The 19,930-nt window shown below is 38.0% G+C and overlaps 1 protein-coding gene and 1 pseudogene across 3 annotated transcripts in view; one reads left to right on the top strand and one right to left on the bottom strand.

Moving 5' to 3' along the window:
* galnt1 (UDP-N-acetyl-alpha-D-galactosamine:polypeptide N-acetylgalactosaminyltransferase 1) overlaps positions 1 to 19,930 on the bottom strand; it is a 145,855-nt gene that overhangs the window by 71,533 nt on the left and 54,392 nt on the right. For all 3 annotated transcript variants that reach the window (XM_059972486.1, XM_059972485.1, XM_059972483.1), the window contains one exon: positions 11,890 to 12,056. In XM_059972486.1, the coding sequence (XP_059828469.1) occupies positions 11,890 to 12,056 (167 nt within the window). The remainder of the gene's footprint in view (positions 1 to 11,889; positions 12,057 to 19,930) is intronic.
* On the top strand, positions 1,861 to 7,217 carry LOC132394937 (heterogeneous nuclear ribonucleoproteins A2/B1-like; annotated as a pseudogene).

Genomic DNA, 19,930 nt, shown 5'->3' with positions numbered 1-19,930 from the left:
ACTTTACCCATGATGGGCTGGAACCATATCCTCTACTTTTCATAGGATTTTCAATTCAAGGGTGTTGGTGTTTCCATACCAGGCTGTGAGACAGTCAGTCACTCTCCAACATACATCTTTAGAAGCTTGAAATTTTAGATGACATGTCGAATCTTCACAAACCTTCTAAAGAAGTAGAGGTATTGCAGTGGTTTCTTTGTAATGGCACTTACATGCTGGACCAGGAAATATCCTCTGAAATGATACCACTGAGGAATTTAAAGTTGCTGACCATCTCCACCTCTGATCCCCCAATGAGGACTGGCTCATGTATCTCTCCTGAATTCAATAATCAGCTGCCACTGAGTGAGAGGTTCTTGTGGCACAACTCAGCTAGATTTTCAATCTCCCTTTATATGCTGATTCATCACCACTTTTGATTCAGACAACAATGGTGTCATCAGCAAAGTTAAAGATGGTATTGGAGCTGTGCTTAGCCACACAGTCACAAGTATAAAACACGTAAAGATTGTGGAGGAGATATTTTTGTAAGTGGGTATGCAAGTGAGGAAATCAAGGGTCCAATTGCACAAGGAGTTAATGAGGCCAAGATCTTGAAGCTGATAGAATTGATTAGATGATAGTATTGAACACCAAGCTGCAGTTATTGAAGAGCATCCTGATGTATGAATCTTGCTGTCCAGATGTTCCAGGGTTGAGTGAAGAGCCAATGAAATGGCATCTGTTGTGGACCTGTTCTGATGATAGGCAAACTTAAGTGGATCCAAGTTGCTTGTCAGGCAAGAGTTAATGCATTTCATTACCAACCTCCCAAAGCACTTCATCACAGTGGCTATAAGTATGACTGGATGATAGACATTGAGGCAGGTTACCATGTTCTTCTTAGGCCCTGTATAACTGAAGCTTGATTAAAGCAGGTGGGTTCCTCTCAGACTGCCAAAATGAGAGGTTAAAGATATCAGTGAACACTCCAGCCAGCTGATCAGCAATGGTGTTTAGTATTCAGCCAGAAACACTGTCCGAGCTAGATGCTCCCCTTGGGTTCACCCTTCTAAAGGGTGTTCTCATGTCAGTCTCAGGGACTAAAATCATAAGGTATTCGTGAGCTGTGCAAATCTGTGATCCAAGTTCAATCATGATCTCTATGCTGTCTATGTTGAGCTTACATACTCTATGACCACACGCGATTCCTCTGGCTGCTCCAGTTCTTTCCTGTGTACTAAAGATGTATGGTTTGGCACGTTGATTGGTAACGATAAATTGAATTAGTATGTAAGTGAGTGGCAAAATCTGGGGATTATCTATGCTATCCTTCGTTTTCATCTTTTGTGAACTCAAAACTAGTTGTGAGGAAGTTGTTGATTGTTTGTTTACATCTTTGTACCATAGTATCAAGTTCAGTTAATGAGCTTTCTTGCTAAGTATCTTGGAATATTTTCATGCATGGAATGTGTGATGCAAATTCAAGCTGTTTATCCTTACCTATTAGCATATTCAGCAAACTCTCTAAAACCTCAGATTTTTATCAGGAAAAATAAGCTTTAGTGTCTTACTACATTCATCATCCTTTTCTTGGTGAATTGGTTTATTACTGTCACATGTACTGAGGTACAATGAAATACTTTTGTTCTGCATGCCATCCATTCAGATCATTTCATTAATCAGGGCATTTACGTAAAGTAAAAGGGGAAACCAGTAACAGAATGCAGAATAAAGTGTCATAGTTACAGAGAAAATGCATTGCAGGATTAAAGACCATAACAAGGTAGATTGTGAGGTCAACAGTCCATTTGATACTGGGTACTGTTCAATAATGTTATAGCAACGAGACAAAAGATGTTCTAGTGCTGGTGGTAGGAGCTTTTAGGCTTTTGGATCTTCTGCCTGATGGGAGGGGGAGAAGAGAGAGAATATCTAGGGTGGGCAGCATTGTGCATTTAATATTTCAGTAATATTTGCATAATATTGTAAATATATTGTTTGATTAAGCAATCCTAGAATAATTTTCATGAACCTCCTTTGAATTGCCTTCAGTTTCAGCACATCCATTCTAAAGGCCAAAAGCTTCTCACAGTACTGCAAGTAATGGCTCACCAGTGCCTTATAAAGTTTCAATATTGCATTCTTGCTTAAATATTCTAGTCCTCTTGAAATGAATTGAATTGACTATTTTTTTTACATCTTTCACATACGTGAGGATTAAAAATGAATGCTAACATTGCATTTGCCTTCCTCACCACAGACTCAACCTGCAAATTAACCTTCAGGGAATCCAGCACACGGACTCCCAAGTCCTTTTGTGCCTCAGTTTCTTGTATTCTCTCTCCATTTATTCAACCGTTTAATTTTTTCTATCAAAGTACAGGATTATACACTTCCTAACAGTTTTCCATCTGCCATTTCTTTGCCAATTCTCCTAATCTGTCCAAGTTCTTCTGTAGCCTCTCCACTTCCTCAAAACTGCCTGCCCCTCCACCTATCTTCACATCATTTGCAAACTTTGCAACAAAGTCATCTATACCATCATCCAAATCACTGACATATAACAAAAAGAATCGGTCCCAATACAGACCCTTGAGAAACACCACTCATCTCCAGCAGCCAATCACATCCCTCTCTTTGCCTCCTGCCAATCAGCCACTGCTTTATCCATGCTAGAATCTTTCCTGTAATACCATGAGTCCGTAGCTTGTTAAACAGCCTTGTGTATGGCACCTTGTCAAAGCCCATCTGAAAATCCAAGTACACAACATCAACTGATTCTCCTGTCATTCCAGCTGGTTACTTCAAAGAATTTCAAACAGATTTGTCAGGCAAGATTTTCCTTTGTGGAAACCATGCTGACTACAGCCTATTTTATCATATGCATCCAAGTACCCTAAGACCTCATCCTTATAATCTACTCCAACATCTTCCCAATCACTGCAGTCAGACTAACTGGCCGATAGCTTCATTTTCTCTGCCTCTCTCCCTCTTGAACAGTGAAGTAACAGTTACAATTTTCCAGTCTTCCAGAACCATTCCAGAATCTAGTGATTCTTGTAAGATCATTACTAATGCCTCCATAAACTCTTCAGCCACCTCCTTCAGAACTCTGGGGTATATGCCATCTTTCATAGAAACATAGAAAATAGGTGCAGGAGTAGGCCATTATGCCCTGTGAGCCTGCACTGCCATTCAGTATGATCATGGCTGATCATCCAACTCAGAACGCTATACCTGCTTTCTCTCCATACCCCCGATCCCTTTAGCCACAAGGGCCATATCTAACTTCCTCTTAAATATAGCCAATGAACCAGCCTCAACTGTTTCCTGTGGCAAAGAATTCCACAGATTCACCACTCTCCGTGTGAAGAAGTTTTTCCTCATCTTGGTCCTAAAAGGCTTCCCCTTTATCCTTAAACTGTGACCCCCTCTTTCTGGACTTCCCCAACATCGGAAGCAATCTTCCTGCATCTAGTCTGTCCAATCCCTTTAGAATTTTATACTTTTCAATAAGATCCCCCCTCAGTCTTCTAAATTCCAGTGAGTAGAAGCCCAGTCGATCCAGTCTATCTTCATATGAAAGTCCTGCCATCCCAGGAATCAATCTGGTGAACCTTCTCTGTACTCCCTCTATGGCAAGAATGTCTTTCCTCAGATTAGGGGACCAAATCTGCACACAATATTCTAGGTGTGATCTCACCAAGGCCTTGTACAACTGCAGTAGAACCTCCCTGCTCCTGTACTCAAATCCTTTTGCTATGAATGCCAACATACCATTTGCCTTTTTCACCGCCTGCTGTACCTGCATGCCCGCCTTCAATGACTGGTGTACAATGACACCCAGGTCTCTTTGCATCTCCCCTTTTCCTAATTGGCCATTGTTCAGATAATAATCTGTTTTCCTGTTCTTGCAACCAAAGTGGATAACTTCACATTTATCCACATTAAATTGCATCTGCCATGAATTTGCCCACTCACCTGACCTATCCAAGTCACCCTGCATCCTCCTCACAGCTAAAACCGCCGCCCAGCTTCGTGTCATCCGCAAACTTGGAGAAGCTGCATTTAATTCCCTCGTCTAAATCATTAATAGTATATCGTACTAGTGCAGTACCCCACTAGTCACTGCCTGCCATTCTGAAAAGGTCCCGTTTACTCCCACTCTTTGCTTCCTGTCTGCCAACCAATTCTCTATCCACATCAATACCATACCCCCAATACCGTGTGCTTTAAGTTTGCACACTAATCTTCTGTGTGGGACCTTGTCAAAAGCCTTTTGAAAATCTAAATATATCACATCCACTGGCTCTCCCCTATCCACTCTACTAGTTACATCTTCAAAAAATTCTATAAGATTCGTCAGACATGATTTTCCTTTCACAGATCCATGCTGACTTTGTCCAATGATTTCACCTCTTTCCAAATGTGCTGTTATCACATCTTTGATAACCAACTCTAGCATTTTCCCCACCACCGATGTCAGACTAACCGGTCTATAATTCCCCGGTTTCTCTCTCCCTCCTTTTTTAAAAAGTGGGGTTACATTAGCCACCCTCCAGTCCTCAGGAACTAATCCAGAATCTAAGGAGTTTTGAAAAATTATCACTAATGCATCCACTATTTCTTGGGCTACTTCCTTAAGCACTCTGGGATGCAGACCATCTGGCCCTGGGGATTTATCTGCCTTTAATCTTTTCAATTTACCTAATACCACTTCCCTACTAACATGCATTTCCCTCAGTTCCTCCACCTCACTAGACCCTCGGTCCCTTACTATTTCCAGAAGATTATTTATGTCCTCCTTAGTGAAGACAGAACCAAAGTAGTTATTCAATTGGTCTGCCATGTCTTTGTTCCCTATGATCAATTCACCTGTTTCTGACTGTAAAGGACCTACATTTGTCTTGACCAATCTTTTTCTTTTCACATATCTATAAAAGCTTTTACAATTACTTTTTATGTTCCCTGCCAGCTTTCTCTCATAATCTTTTTTCCCTTTCCTAATTAAGCCCTTTGTCCTCTTCTGCTGGTCTCTGATTTTCTCCCAGTACTCTGGTGTGCCGCTTTTTTTTTGCTAATTTATATGTTTCTTCTTTGGACTTGATACTATCCCTAATTTCCCTTGTCAACCACGGGTACACTACCTTCCCTGGTTTATTCTTTTGCCAAACTGGGATGAACAATTGTTGTAGTTCATCCATGCGATCTTTAAATGCTTGCCATTGCATATCCACCGTCAACCCTTTAAGTCACCTTCCAGGTGACTTATCTACTTTCAGACCTTTCAATTATCCCCAGAACACCTTCTCTCTAGTTATGGTAACTTCATCTGCCATTTCGTTGTCCCCCCCCCCCCCCCCTTACTACCTCTCCAGCATCGCTTTCCAGCTGTCCGATATCCACTCTCGCCTCTTTTGTACCTTACGTATCTGAGGAAAATTTTGGTATCGTTTTAATATTAATCACCTAGCTTTTATATTCCATCTTTACTGTCTTAATGACTTTTTAGTTGCCTTCTGTAGGTTTTTAAAAGTTTCCCAACAGCCTCTTCTCACTACACATTGCAATTGTTTGTAAACCAGCTACCTCATCTTCAGCACTATTATCTGCTTTTCATATGATACTTCTATGGTATGTGTTGCAGCATCTACATTACATATAATTTTTGAAAATCTTGTGATGCATTAGGAAAATGATGATTCTACTCACCCTTGAAGAAATTCACCTAAAACTGATGCTGTAATCAAGTAATTTCCAAATCAAATTTTATCCAAATAGTCAAGGAAAGGATCAAATTAGCCTATATTATGACATACAGATTATACATTAGTCACAAGAGGGAAGACTGGATAGATTGATGGCACTCAATCATTATAATACATGATAACATTCGTCCTTTGCAAAATAAAACATGCTTATTTTCTAATGTTTACTAGTTCCATCTAAAGGTCATAAACTGAAACTTATTCATATGTGTGCATGACACTTGTTGTAAATTTTGGAACAAGGACTGAGTGGAGGTGCTGGCTGAGGCGGCTCAGCCGTCGACTTTCTTTAGATTTAGAGCGAACTTTGCGCTGAATACAAAGCATTTGAGTTGAAGTACAGTTATTTTGCAAACATTTCTTTTGAAGAGGATGGAGAACAGGGATAAGGAGCAGTACCGTAAGCTGTTCATAGATGACCTCAGTTTTAATACAGCAGAAGAAAATTTAAGAAGCCACTTTGAGCAATGGGGAAAGCTTACTGACTGTGTGGTCATGAGGGATCCTCAAACCAAAAAATCAAGGGGATTTGGATTTGTGACATTTTCTACTGCAGAAGAAGTTGATGATGCTATGGCTGCCAGACCTCATAAAATAGATGGTCGTGTGGTGGAGCCTAAAAGAGCAGCTGTAAGAGAAGAATCTGGGAAGCCAGGTGCTCATTTAACTGTGAAAAAACTATTTGCTGGTGGAATAAAAGATGACACTGATGAGCATCGTCTTTGATCATATTTTAAGAACTATGGAAAAATAGAAACCATTGAAGTAAAAACTGATCAGCAAAGTGGAAAAAAAAGAGGACTTGCATTTGTAGCATTCAATGACCATGATCCTGTGGACAAAATAGTCCTTCAAAAATATCATTATGTTAATGGACACAATGCAGAAGTGAGAAAAGCTCTATCTCGTCAGGAAATAATGGATGCACAAAATAACTGGATGGGACGAGGAGGTGGTGGTGGATTTAGAGGAGACAGTCATGGTGACAATTATCCTATGGGACATGGTGGAAACTTCGGAGGTGGCCCTAGATTTGGAGATGGTCGAGGTTTTGGCGATGGTCCTAATTTCAATGGTTATGGTGGAGGTGGTGGTAACTTTGGTAGTGGCCCTGGATATGGTGGAGGATTTGGCAAAATCAGTGGTGGCTGTGATGGTGGAAATTATGGAGAAAATTTTGGTGGTGGCGGTAAATTCAATGGTTTTGGAAATTACAATCATCAGAATTCTAATTTTGGACCAATGAAAGGTGGAAACTTTGAAAGTAGAAGAATGGGTAGACCATATGGAGGAAACTATGGTGGAGGTGGAAGATTTGGTGGCTGCAACATACTAATTCAGCAACAACCCATTCCAAGGGCATTACTATATAAACAGAGAAGGATGAGATCCCAGAGTTTACAGAACAGCTGCAGGTTATTCTCTCAGAAAAATTTTAAGGAAAAAATTTATCTCAGTGGAACATAAAAAGGCAGTGAGATGACGGAAGACTCCAGTGCACAGGCAGAGGAAACCATTTTATCAATGCTTGGGATTGTTTATTGAGCGGACTCTTGATGTGGAGAAAAGACTGTAAAGATGCCTCGGAGACAGATTTATAGCTTTTTAATTTTCTTTGCCGCAGTATCTTTGAAGTGTTCTATACTAGCTCCAATGTGGAATTGTTATGAGTTTGAGGGGTTTTTGACTTTTAAATATTCTTGGATGCACTGAGAATTTTGAGAGCTATAAACCAGGATCATGGAGTTATTATATACAGCCTTTCTATGTTAAATATCTACAGAGTGGAGAGTTTGGAAAATGTTGTATGTCCACAGTAACTTTTAATAAAACCCCACCCAAAAAGGAGAAAAAAAACAAACAAATAAATAAATAAATAAATAAATAAATAGCAGATTTTGGAACAAACTCAACAGCGATATCTTAAAATTAAATCTATGTACTGACAATCAAGGCAGACCATTCATTTTCAACAAAGACCCCATTGATCAATTATAAGTGGGAGATTCCAGTAATGAAATCCATTATTAATGAGTTTTAAGGTGGTTTATACATAGATGACAAATAATAAAAGAATTCATGGGAACGGCTTAATATTTTCCCCTTACAAATTCACAACTCCCTACATATCCAACAAGTTGCAAGAGAAACTGCATCATCAGAACTCATGCCCATATGTTGTAAAGTGATTTATAGTTGGGTCAGTGCTGTAATCTTATGGCAGGAGAAATCATCTAATTCTTTGTGAGCATATCAAGAAAATTTCTATAACTTTGCACATTACAGAACAGATTTAAAAAAAATGATACCTTGAACCACTGGTTAAATTATTCAAAATCTGTTCTGCTAAGCATTTATGCTATTCTGGATCAGGTTTGTTTGTTAAAGTTAATCAGATAAATTGACTGAAAAAACAAACAAGATTTATCATAAGTGGATACAGTTAGTCATCCAGTGATAGTAAGGTACAATATCAAAACTAGTCGTTTGACCCTCCGAAGTTGTGTTATCAATCAAGTACCTGTTTTTACAGTAATGATCCCCTAACCAGTTTTATTATCTCCACATTCCCATAACTGTATTCCTCCTCATCAGAATCTTCCACGTTCTACACACTGTTGTCAATTTAGCGACCAGCCCCTCACATTTTGACTACACTTTCCATGACAGCATTACCCAGCAGAATGCAACATTGCAAATGGTTATGATGGATGCCTCCACTACATAACGTTCTACTAAGTGGAGGAGGCCACACACATTGACAAGAACAACTCAGCACTGGCCAGTAGCCCTAGAACTACTTTGAATTCAGTTTTTTTAAAAAGCAGTTAAAGTGGATTAAGAGAGGAAAAAAAAACACAATAACTTTAGTTAAATACACAACACTGTAAATTAACTAAACACATAAAAAATGAAATAAAAATGAAAAAACAACTAAATTTCAGAACCCATTCCAATAAATGAAACTGCTGCTTATTCAGTAGTGGTGGCTGCCATAAAGCTGAGCAGCCATATGGTGAATCCAGATGCAAAGTGGGAGGTCAGATGCACTAGCATCTGATCTCACTTGTGAAAGTCAATGATGCACTAAGCAGCAGTAGGTGGAGGGAGGCAGTTCCACAAACCACCACCCAGCCCAACATGATGAGTGAATATTTTATCTATAGTATATTTACATATATTAATTTATTTGATCACTTAATACTTCCAACTTCATAAATATAATCAGATGTAGTCCTCTACCTCCCAGTTTACAAACCTAACAACTTGAAAAAATATAACAATCACCCTTGCTACAGAAGAGCAAGAGTAAAACATTAGTAGGCAAGTCAAAATGAAATATTTCCCCCCATGATGTCTGAGTTTTATTTCACTATTTAGTTATCAATATCCTCAATTACATTTTGAAATTAGTTATACCAAATGTAACTACTAATCCCAAAGACTTATCAAACCATAGTGTCACAAGAGTCATGCAGTACAGCAACAAGCCGTTTGATCTACTCTGCCATACATTAACTATCATGTTCAGGTCTATTTACCAGCACTTAATCCAAGGCCTACTATGCCTTGGCAATTTAAGTGCCTATTAATTTGCTTCCTTCATAATGTGAGAGTACTTGCTTCTACCGTCTATTCAAGGAATGTGCTTTAGATTGCAATCACTCTTTTGGTGAAAATAATTTTACTCAGATCCCCCATGAATCTCATACCTCTCACCTTAAAACTATACCTTACAGACTTACATAACCTCTGTAAAGGGGAAAAAGGTTTTCCACTGCCTACTCCGGTTACGTCATTTATAATTTCTACACCCCTATCAAGCCTTCCCTCTGCCTCCTGTGCTCCAAAAAAATCAATCCAGACCACCAGTATTGCTGAAACATTCAATTCAGGCGATTTCCTGGTCCCAGCCGATTGATGGAGTTACAAGGCAGGCATGATAGCAGCTATATTTTATTAGCAATTGAGGAAATTTGATTTGTCACCAAAGACACCGGCAGTTGTACTAAGGAGAGCATTCTAACTGGCTGCATCACCATCTGTTTGGGAGGGGGCACTGCACAGGATCAAAATAAGCTGCAGTAAATTGTGAATTCATTCAGCTCTTTCTTGGGCTCTAGCCTCCCCAGCATCCAGGCCATCTTCAAGGAGCAATGCCTCAAAAATGCATCCATTATTAAGGACCCCCATCATCCAGGAATGCCCTCTTCTTACTGTTACCAACAGGGAGGAGGTACAAGAGCCTGATGGTATACACTCAATGATTAAGAAGATATTTTCCCCCTATGCCATCAGATTTCTGAATGAACATTGAATAGTAATTCACAAAAAATCTAGGCCTATCTACCTATTGACCACCCATGCTTTCCTACAAGGAATGTTCAAGGGATTTCAAACATCATGATAAACGTTCTCTATTTTTAATTTAATTTTTTTTATGTTGACACTTTCAAACCAGCCATGATGCACAAAGCTTTGTAAATTCTCATGACAGACTGCTGACAGAAGATATGCTTTCTCCTGCCATAATGCTGCTGTCTCGACCCTATTATAAATCAAACTGCTAATTACTGAAATTAATGGTCTGTGTAAATGTTCTAAAAATACATGGGATAAGCTGGAGAGAATGAAATGTTCTTCTTTGCATAACCCACACAGGTACAGGAAACAGTTAGGTACCTAGTGTCCTTTTACTGCTTGCCAGATCAATGAGATTAACATCCATCCGCTGGAGGTAATAAAAGATACTACAGCACAAAGAGGCATTAGACACACATGGGAAAGCAAATAACTTGCACATGAAGAATGACAACCAAACCATAACTCTCCCTCTAAAATACTTCCACTCATAAGTTCAGAAGAATATGATTATATCTCATTGAAATATACAAAGTTTACAGAGGGCTTCAGGATGGAATTAACACTTTCTTTGGTTGGGATGTCTAGAACCGAGAGTTAAAACAAAGAGGCTAGCCATTCAGGACAGAGATAAGAAATTTCTTAACACAGAGAATAATGAATCTTTGTTTGAATATGTTAAATAAAAGAGATAGGGAATCAAAAGATATGGAATTCATGCAAAAAGTGCTATTTAGATAATAGATGAGCCATGTTTCTAATTTATGACCAAGCAGACACAAGGATCTACCTCCTGCTTCTACTTCTTATATTGGCATGAATTTCCTAACAGAAATACCCAGAGGACGAAATCAATGTTTGAGGCAAAAATAGATGCAGTATGTTTTGCACATTGTTGCAGGACTTTTAAGAGTCTGTTTCCCCTCTATATCACTGGTGCTATTTTGCAATATGTGGAGATCAATAATTCTAATTGAGAACCACATTTTTGAAAAAAAATGAACTCTCTATTTTAAAAAAATGAGACTCCATTTTCTCCAGAGGTAACCATGCCTCTTATTTCTGTGCTCTAGTCCCATGAGTTTAAAAGCAATGACATTTTAAACCATATCAAAAGCTCAATTATAGTTGGATTATAAAAGGAAATTAATGAAAAATGATTCTCCAATAGATTTATGCTAGGTCTTTATTGGTTATAACAAAGTGATTTAATGGATTACTTCATAAGTCAGTAAAATACTCTGTCAGACTGGAGTCAGATATAGGCCTAGCAGGGCATGGCAATTCAACTGTTTTTGTTGTTAATTTCTTTTTGCAGGTCAGTTCACATGTAGTCACATTACTGAATTTAGCTTCACTGCCTGTCACAATGAGATTGCATTTTAGAACATTAAGTCCAGTATCTGAAAATGGTACTTGATACAATGCAACATAGAAGTAATTTAAGAGAAAGATGTATGACTTCACTAATTGCTTCTAATAATTGGATGTTTCCAAAATATGGTTCTGAAAAATCTGCAAAATTATTCATCATATTAAAATATACACACTTGTGTAGCCTTGACCATATTGGTTTTATTTCCCTGTTGAAATACAAATGAAATTTAATCCATTCAAGGACATTCTGTTTTAACTGTCTGCTTTCATTTAAATTTCATTGCAATCTCTGTTCTGGGAACATAGTGTTTGACCATTTCCTTTTCTAACTTTTATCCTTAACATTTCTTTTTAGGAATTGCTGACAGCCATTTCCCTTAAACTTGAAATGTTATCTTACCTCTTTCACTGGCGTCATCTACCAGGATAATCTCCTCTAATAAATGCCTTGGCGACCTTATTATCACGCTGTGCACAGTGCGTAACAAAGTACTCCACGCTTCATTGTGGAAAACTATCACCACACTGGTTTTTGGCAGGTCATCAGGATATACTTTGGTTTTACACCTAAAAAAAACCAGAAACATTACAGGATAATGTGCATAAAGTGATTTTTAAAAATACATTTCATCTTCCGCACAACCTTTGCTACAGATATTAGTTTTTGATAAAAGATGAATTGCAGAGTTTTATATAACAAAAAATGCAAGTTCATCATCAGGTGCACAGAAAGTATTGATGATTTTGTTACAAATTTTTGAGATGAACCGAAGACAGATATAAAAGACCAATAAAGATTAAAGAATTATAATGTCTTCTGCCTGTAGGAAAAATGCTCATTACACAAACATCCATTACACTTTTGCAGAACATAATTTTTATTGTGCACTCTACCTCAAGACAATCAGGTTTTAAAACAACATAGTGAAACAACAATAGAACATGGTTTTGCAAGGTACAATTACTGTAGACAAAGACTTGCAATCATTTCCTGACTATGGATTACCTACATTCTTAATAACTAAAAGTTCTCTGGCATAGAAAAAATATTCATTTTTCCATCTACCTCATCATATCAATAGTGTTAAGTAAAACTAGTCTGGGTACATTGATCGTTTTATAGATGTCAACTTACTTACAGAGAACTCAATTTAATTCTATGACCGCTATATCATCTACCTTGATCACTGATTTTATTTAATCCATAAAAGCTGAGTGAAGGTTCTTCACTGACCTACCTACACAGCTTTCTGCTAAATTTTACATTGCACTTTATTTTATTGAATCAAATACCTTGACTTTTAGTATTTTTCCAGCTTTCGGTGAATCAGGAAACACCCAAAGCCAGGAGATTTGCTAGCCAAGTTAGAAAGTACCAAAAAAGAATAATAATGCAGTGAAAATCCATGAATGAAATCTCTCTGGCATTATTTGCAGTCACGTGTGATGCCTCAAACCATATGTCGTCTAACAACACTGAAGGTTTCTTTTGGATAGTGTGTTAGGTTTACTGTAGGTGAAGAGAATAATGTTCATGTTACCTTGCCAAATAAGAACATATGGCTGCAATATCATGACCTCAGTTTTACAGCGTATTACAAGTTCCTAGTACACTGACACTAGTTATGCCAGATTCTGTTTGTTATCTTTTTACTCTTGAAGCACACCTTTATTCCTAGAGTTCCTCCTCTTGGTATGGTCATTCAGAGAAGAGTTAAGTTCTCCATTCAGAATACAGGAAATAATGACAAACTAAGAAGACAGACATTGTACAAATGTAGCCCTGGACTACAAGTGGAGAATCTCAGTTTAGAGTCATTCAAGTAATTTTTTTTACCAGACTACAACATGACTACTTTCAAGGCAGTGACTAAGCTGCTGATGAAGCATGTACATAGTTCAGAAGCCAGGGAAGGAAGTAATAGCTCTTACTCACCAAAACCCAGCCACTGAGGCAGTAGCAGACCCAAATGATATTTGGATAAGTGGATTCCCTCAGAACTCAAAAACTGCTAATGTCACTCCACTCTTCAGGTGGTAGGGAAGCAAAAATCAGGGAAATATAAGACAGCTTGACTTCAGTGGTTGGCAAGATGTTGGAGTCCATTATTAAGGACAAGGTTTCAGGATACTTGGAGGCACGTGATTAAACAGGTCAAAGTCAGCATGGTTTCATCAAAGGGAAATCTTGCCTGACAAATTCTATTGGAATTATTTGAGGAAATAACAGGCAGGCTGGACAAAGGAGAGTCAGTGGATGTTGTTTACTTGGATTTTCAGAAGGCTTTTGGCAAGATGCTGCTATGCAAGATAACAGCTATGGTATTACAGGAAAGATATTAGAATAGATAGAAGATTAGCTAACTGACAGGAGGGAAAGAGTGGGAATAAAGGGGGCCTTTACTAGCTGGCTGCTGGTGACTAGGGGTGTTCCACAGGGTCAGTGTTGGGTCTGCAACTTTCCACATTACATATAAAAGACCTATTTGACAGGATTGATGGCTTTATGGCCAAATTTGCAGGTAATACAAGGTTGGTGGAGGGGCAGGCAATGTTGAGGAAGTAGGAAGTCTGCAAAAGGGATTGGTTGGATTAAGAAAATGCATGTGTAAGTGGCAGATGGGATACAGTGTAGGGATGTGTATGGTTATACACTTTGGGAAAAGGAATAAAGGCATAGACTGTTTTCAAAATGTGGAGTGAATTCAGAAATCAAAGATGCAAAGAGACTTGGGAGTGGAGTGCTTGTGTAGCATTCCCTAAAGGTTAATTTCCAGGTTCAGCCTGTGGTAAGGAAGGCAAATGTGATGTTAGCATTCATTTCGAGGATTAGAATATAAAAGCAAAGATTTAATGCTGAGGCTTTATAAAGCACCGGTAAGGCCGCATTTGGGGTATTGTGAACAGTTTTTGGTCCCATAATGAAGAAAGGATATGCTGGCATTGGACAAGGTCCAGAGGTTCACAAGAATAATCTCAAGAATGGAAAAAAAGGTTACGGTATGAGGAGCATTTAATGACTCTGATCTCATACTCACTGGAATTTAGAAGAATGAGGAGGAGGATCTAATTGAAACTTGTAGATACTGAAATATCTAGAGAATGTGGAGGTGTAAAGGATGTTTCCAATAGTGGGACAGTCCAGGATTAGAGGGGACAGCCTTAGAATAGAAGGATATCTCTTTAGAATAAAGATGAGGAGGAATTTCTTTAGTCAGAGGGCAGACAATCTGTGGAATTCATTGCTGTAGATGGCTGTAGAGGCCAAGTCGTTGGTTATATTTAAAGCAGCGGTTCATAGCATATTGATTAGTAAGGATATCAAAGGAAGGATATCTTTGGCGAAGGAAGGAAAATGGGGTTGAAAGAAGAAAAAAAAGACAACCATATTAGAATGGCAGAGCAGACTCTATGGGCCAAATAACCTAATTCTTTTCCTATGTCATATTGTCTCATGCAAGCCTCTAAGACATCTGATGCTGACTGAGAGGATTTCTTTTATTCTCAGCTATTGCTCAACACTGAGGGAGTAAAAGCTCTTTTGGTTCACAAAGATTGCTGGGCTCTGAGGGAGAGACTAAAATATCAGCCAAATGCAGTGCATCACTGTCTGGGTATTCAGGAAACTAGTATGCTGTTAAGTCCACCCACTTGATTAGCCTCTTCTTCTTCTTCACTAAAAAGAGAGAGTTTAATTTACTAGAGTATTAAGCAACTGCATGACAGTAGAAAATCTCTGTGATCACTAGGGACTGTTCTCAGAATGTGTCATCACCCTCCAAAAAATTCTACAGTGGATTACAGAAGACTGAACTTTCCATGGGAATGGTCTTTAAGTGGACAGTAGAGAGAGAGAGCAATGTTATAGAAAGTAGCCCAACAATTCAGTATTTGAATCAATATCAGCTAATTTTGACTGGCAATTCTTGAAATGGTGCTGCATGTGAATTTCCATCATCAGGTGCATGTCCAACATCAAAAACTGATATTGGCACATACACATACTGCAACTCAATATACTTGGCTAAGTTTCAAGCATAATGCAACATGGCCTAAAAATGGTCAAAACACTTTCTACTCCAGTTAAAATCAATTTTCATCTTTCTGTTACTGAACAGAAAAAGCACTGAACGTATTTTATGTTGTAACATTTCAGACTTGTTCTTCCAAATTAATATTGATAAAAGGTAGATCAGCATACAATGTCTATTTTAGTCATGTTGAGATCCACCTTTTCCTAGCAATTAATAATATTAAATTGCATGAGATTAATGAAACCATGATCCTCCCCCAGTTACCAAAACAGTAATATGGTCACACAGTGAAAAAATACAAATTAAAGTTGTTGTCAAATAGAATACACTCTCAAGAAATAAGCATTTAATTATCCCCAATACATTATAAAGAGACTCAAACTGAATATTACTTTAGTATAACTTGAATTAGTTTAAGTAACTATTTCTATGTCAAAACTTATAAAAATCAGTATGTTCAAACATCTGTTTTGAATACACATATCGAAGTATCATATTCTTCCAGCATTCATTTTATGAACAGTAAATCTTTCTTGACTGAATTGCATAAAGAGTGCTCCAACTAATAACTGATGTACCTAAAATCATGATGGGGCATTTTTCATAATCCAAGGATGCAGCCTAGGAAGTAATTTGATGTGTAGTAATTCTTATGTAGCAAATGCAGCAATTAAAGTTTGTAGGTTGATGGCTAATATATTGGCTACTGCACAGGTATTAAGTCCTCTGCTCTTCTTTGATACAGGATCTTCCAAGTCAATCTGTCAGTAGAAAGGGCCTTGGATGATACACAAGAAACACATTTGAAGCAGGATGAGGTTACTCACCCCTCAAATGTATTGTGCTATTTAATATGATCATTATTTATCCAAATCTACCTGTGGTAACTTCTGACAATACATCATTCCCTCAGTACAGCACTAGACTGTCAGCCTACACTTTTAAGCTCAATCCTCTAGTGTAGGAAGAGACCATAATTCCCAACTTCAAGGTCAGAGTGGTCTTTGGTAAACCATAACTGATATCCTGCTCTCATACAAAAATTATACAAAGCCTTTCCACCTAGCAGGTGCAGTTGAAATTGAAGTCGACCCTTCTATTGCGTGCATTAGGTAGGACAATTTTCCCAAATGCTTTCACGTGAATCATTCTTCTAAAATCATCTGTTGATAACAACAGGTGATTTACATGGTAAAATTTAAAAGTGACCATTATTTAGCTACAGGCATGGAAGCTTGTAAGCAAGAAGTTCCAGTTAACAGAAGAGAATTATAAGAATACATTAGTCTGCATTTCTAATTTTCCTTAAAACCAGCAATAAAAATAACATTGAAAAATAAATCTTGTATTTATATAGTTATCCATATGCTCTGGATACTCAAAAGCTCTTTACAATCAACAGATTACTTCTGTATTGCTAACCCATTTACTCTAATGATGAGTACTGTTGACTTCCATTATTCTTACTTTGTACTTCCAGTTGAGGAAGTAATATCAATAAAATATTGGCAAACTCACTCCTTTCACAGAAACTTTATATCCATTCAAACAGGTAAATGCTGTTTATGGCCCAATTGAAGCTTTTTATTTAATAAATAGGAAGTCTCTCTGCATTGGAGGGGTCATTGTTTCATTACTTAGGATGGAGCAAAGCAGGATTGCTTTGCTGTTTAAGTTGCTTCATTGAACAGGTTTAATCATTAGTTTCCCTGAAATGAAAATAGACATATCCACAAAAGATTTTTGATTACAAAAGCAGATTCTACATACATTATATTTAATGCAACACAGTGAAATCTCAACAGAAAATGCCTCTAAACTGTTTTCAGTTTCTTTTACAAAATTCCCAATCATTTCCAGCTTTCTTTATCAAAGATGTTCATTCACAGGAATTCTTCAGCAATGGTTTGTAAAGTTCTTGTTGTTCCATAACATAAGTTTAGCTTTTAAATAAGCCTCATCATCTCAAACAAAATGACCAGATATGGCACAGCTTTGTGGGCTGAAGGGCCTGTATTGTGCTGTATGTTTTCTATATTTCTATACAACGTTAGAAATTCAATTCCTACATGGATATAAATACCTTCTGTTCTTCTATTGCTTAAGTATACAAAACCTACACCAAGCAAGAAGACAACGCACACCGTGTTAAGAGAGACCGATTAGACAATGTACACCAGTAGAAGATATTTCAAACCAAAAAGGTGGACTGAAGTTTTAAAAAATGACTGCTATACAAGATGTCATTTCTGTCCCTACGAAGAAACTTACAGAAACAAATATAATGATTCACAAACACAAGAAAATCTGCAAATGCTGGAAATTCAAAGTAACACACATAACATGCTGGAGGAACTCAGCAGGTCAGGCAGCATCCAAGGAAAAGAGTAAACAGTTGTTGTTTTAATCCAAGACCCTTCATCAGGACTCACAAGTGAATATGATTATTCACTTATTGGCAAAATATCCAAGGTGAGAGCACAATTGGCACTGATGATTCCATATTATTGAGCTCTATTCAAGTACCTTAAATAATGACCCCATAACAATGGACAACAGCACAAACTGGCTGAGCTACAAAACATGAAATGAGTTGACAGAAATGTGTGAAGAATAAAATGGCAAAATAAAATGTTCTTGTGTGTATGACTCAATGCAGCACCCACTTTTATAAATAATGCATCAAACTAGGAATGGTCTATATCCCAACAGTTCCTTCCTCTCAGCTTCTCAAAGTCATTACATCTTTCCTGACAATAACACCTTCACTATATGCTCTTCAACATCAATAGGAAACTCATCTCAACCTTAACTGACAAGGATATACAGCTCAAACACGAGGAAATCTGCAGAAGCTGGAAATTCAAACAACAACACACACAAAATGCTGGTGGAACACAGCAGGCCAGGCAGCATCTATAAGGAGAAGCGCTGTTGACGTTTCGGGCCGAGACCCTTCGTCAGGACTAACTGAAAGGAAAGATAGTAAGAGATTTTAAAGTAGTGGGGGGAGGGGGAAATGCAAAATGAGAGGAGAAGACCGGAGGGGGTGGGATGAAGCTAAGAGCTGGAAAGGTGATTGGCGAAAGTGATACAGAGCTGGAGAAGGGAAAGGATCATGGGATGGGAAGCCTCAGGAGAAAGAAGGGGTGGGGGGAGCACCGGAGGGAGATGGAGAACAGGCAAACAACTAAATATGTCAGGGATGGGGTAAGAAGGGGAGGAGGGGCATTAACAGAAGTTAGAGAAGTCAATGTTCAATATATAGCTCTTAGTGTTCCACATATGTCTTTCCTGAAGCATGGTTTTGTTTGTCATAAGACTTTCACCCCATCAGTTTCTTCATTAAATTTTTCTATTTCCAATACCCCAATTTCAATCTTAAGTCCTTTTGCAATTGAGTCAATTAAGCAATCATAACATCCCTTCTGAAATGACTGTACTTTTCCATGTAAATGGAACAATTGCAATATCTACTCTTACATTTCCTTTCCATCAACTAGGGCTGTTCAGTCTTCCAAAAAAAAGCCTCTGGTTACTCATAATTCTAATTCACCAGACCATTCTCACTCAGCTTCATGCTCTGCACAGTTCTAAAGAGAAAAATAAAATTAAGGATCAGCTCAGCAGGTTTTGATTAGTTATTTTATAGCCTTCTAGATTCAAAGACAAGTTCAGCAACTTTTGATCCTATATAATTACAACTGCAAGTTCCAGACGCCAGCCCCATCAGCAAACAACATTTGTTGGGAATGATTCTGCTTTTGTCATTTTCAGCTGCTTTGGAGTGAACTTCTGAGATTTTTGTTGTCTCAATGCATCCATTGCTTGTCCTGTGCAACCATACTGCCTGGATTGAATTAGTCCTGCCTTTTTTTTTCTTTTCTTGAGTCTCTTTTCTGATTTATTTGACAGCTATTAGCAATGGCTCTGCTCTTGTTTAGAACCTGGTATTAATTAACAAACTACATTAACCTCTTTCTAAGGTTCCATCATAGAAGCTGATCTTCATCCAATTCACTTTACACATAGAAATTAGCTGTTTCTAATGGATATCACACAGGTAAAGTGCCTCTACATGACTGCAGGGAAGATGTGCTGGAGAGAGAGAGTACCTTTTTCTTTCTGTAACCTATTTGAAAATTCAATAAAAAAAATTGTCATGTACAATATCTCTCCACTTTATTACTGGACATTACATTGAGGCTGTACAGCACCTCACTAAAGAAAGGGTCCGGATGCATTTTGTATCTGGCCCCAAGCAAAATGTCAGGAATGGTAGGAAGCAAGGTTGTTGAAAGGAACTCCTAACCTTTCAAAGTGTGTTCATCAAAATCAACTTACCAGGTTTTGCAAGAGCCTATTAAAATGGTAGCACATCAATCTAGTTTAATTCAAATTCAGTTA

The sequence above is a fragment of the Hypanus sabinus genome, chromosome 6 (genome assembly GCF_030144855.1).
Source record: "Hypanus sabinus isolate sHypSab1 chromosome 6, sHypSab1.hap1, whole genome shotgun sequence".
NCBI lineage: Eukaryota > Metazoa > Chordata > Chondrichthyes > Myliobatiformes > Dasyatidae > Hypanus > Hypanus sabinus.
The sequence above is the reverse complement of the archived record's forward strand: the minus strand, read 5'-3'. Positions and strand labels throughout refer to the sequence as shown.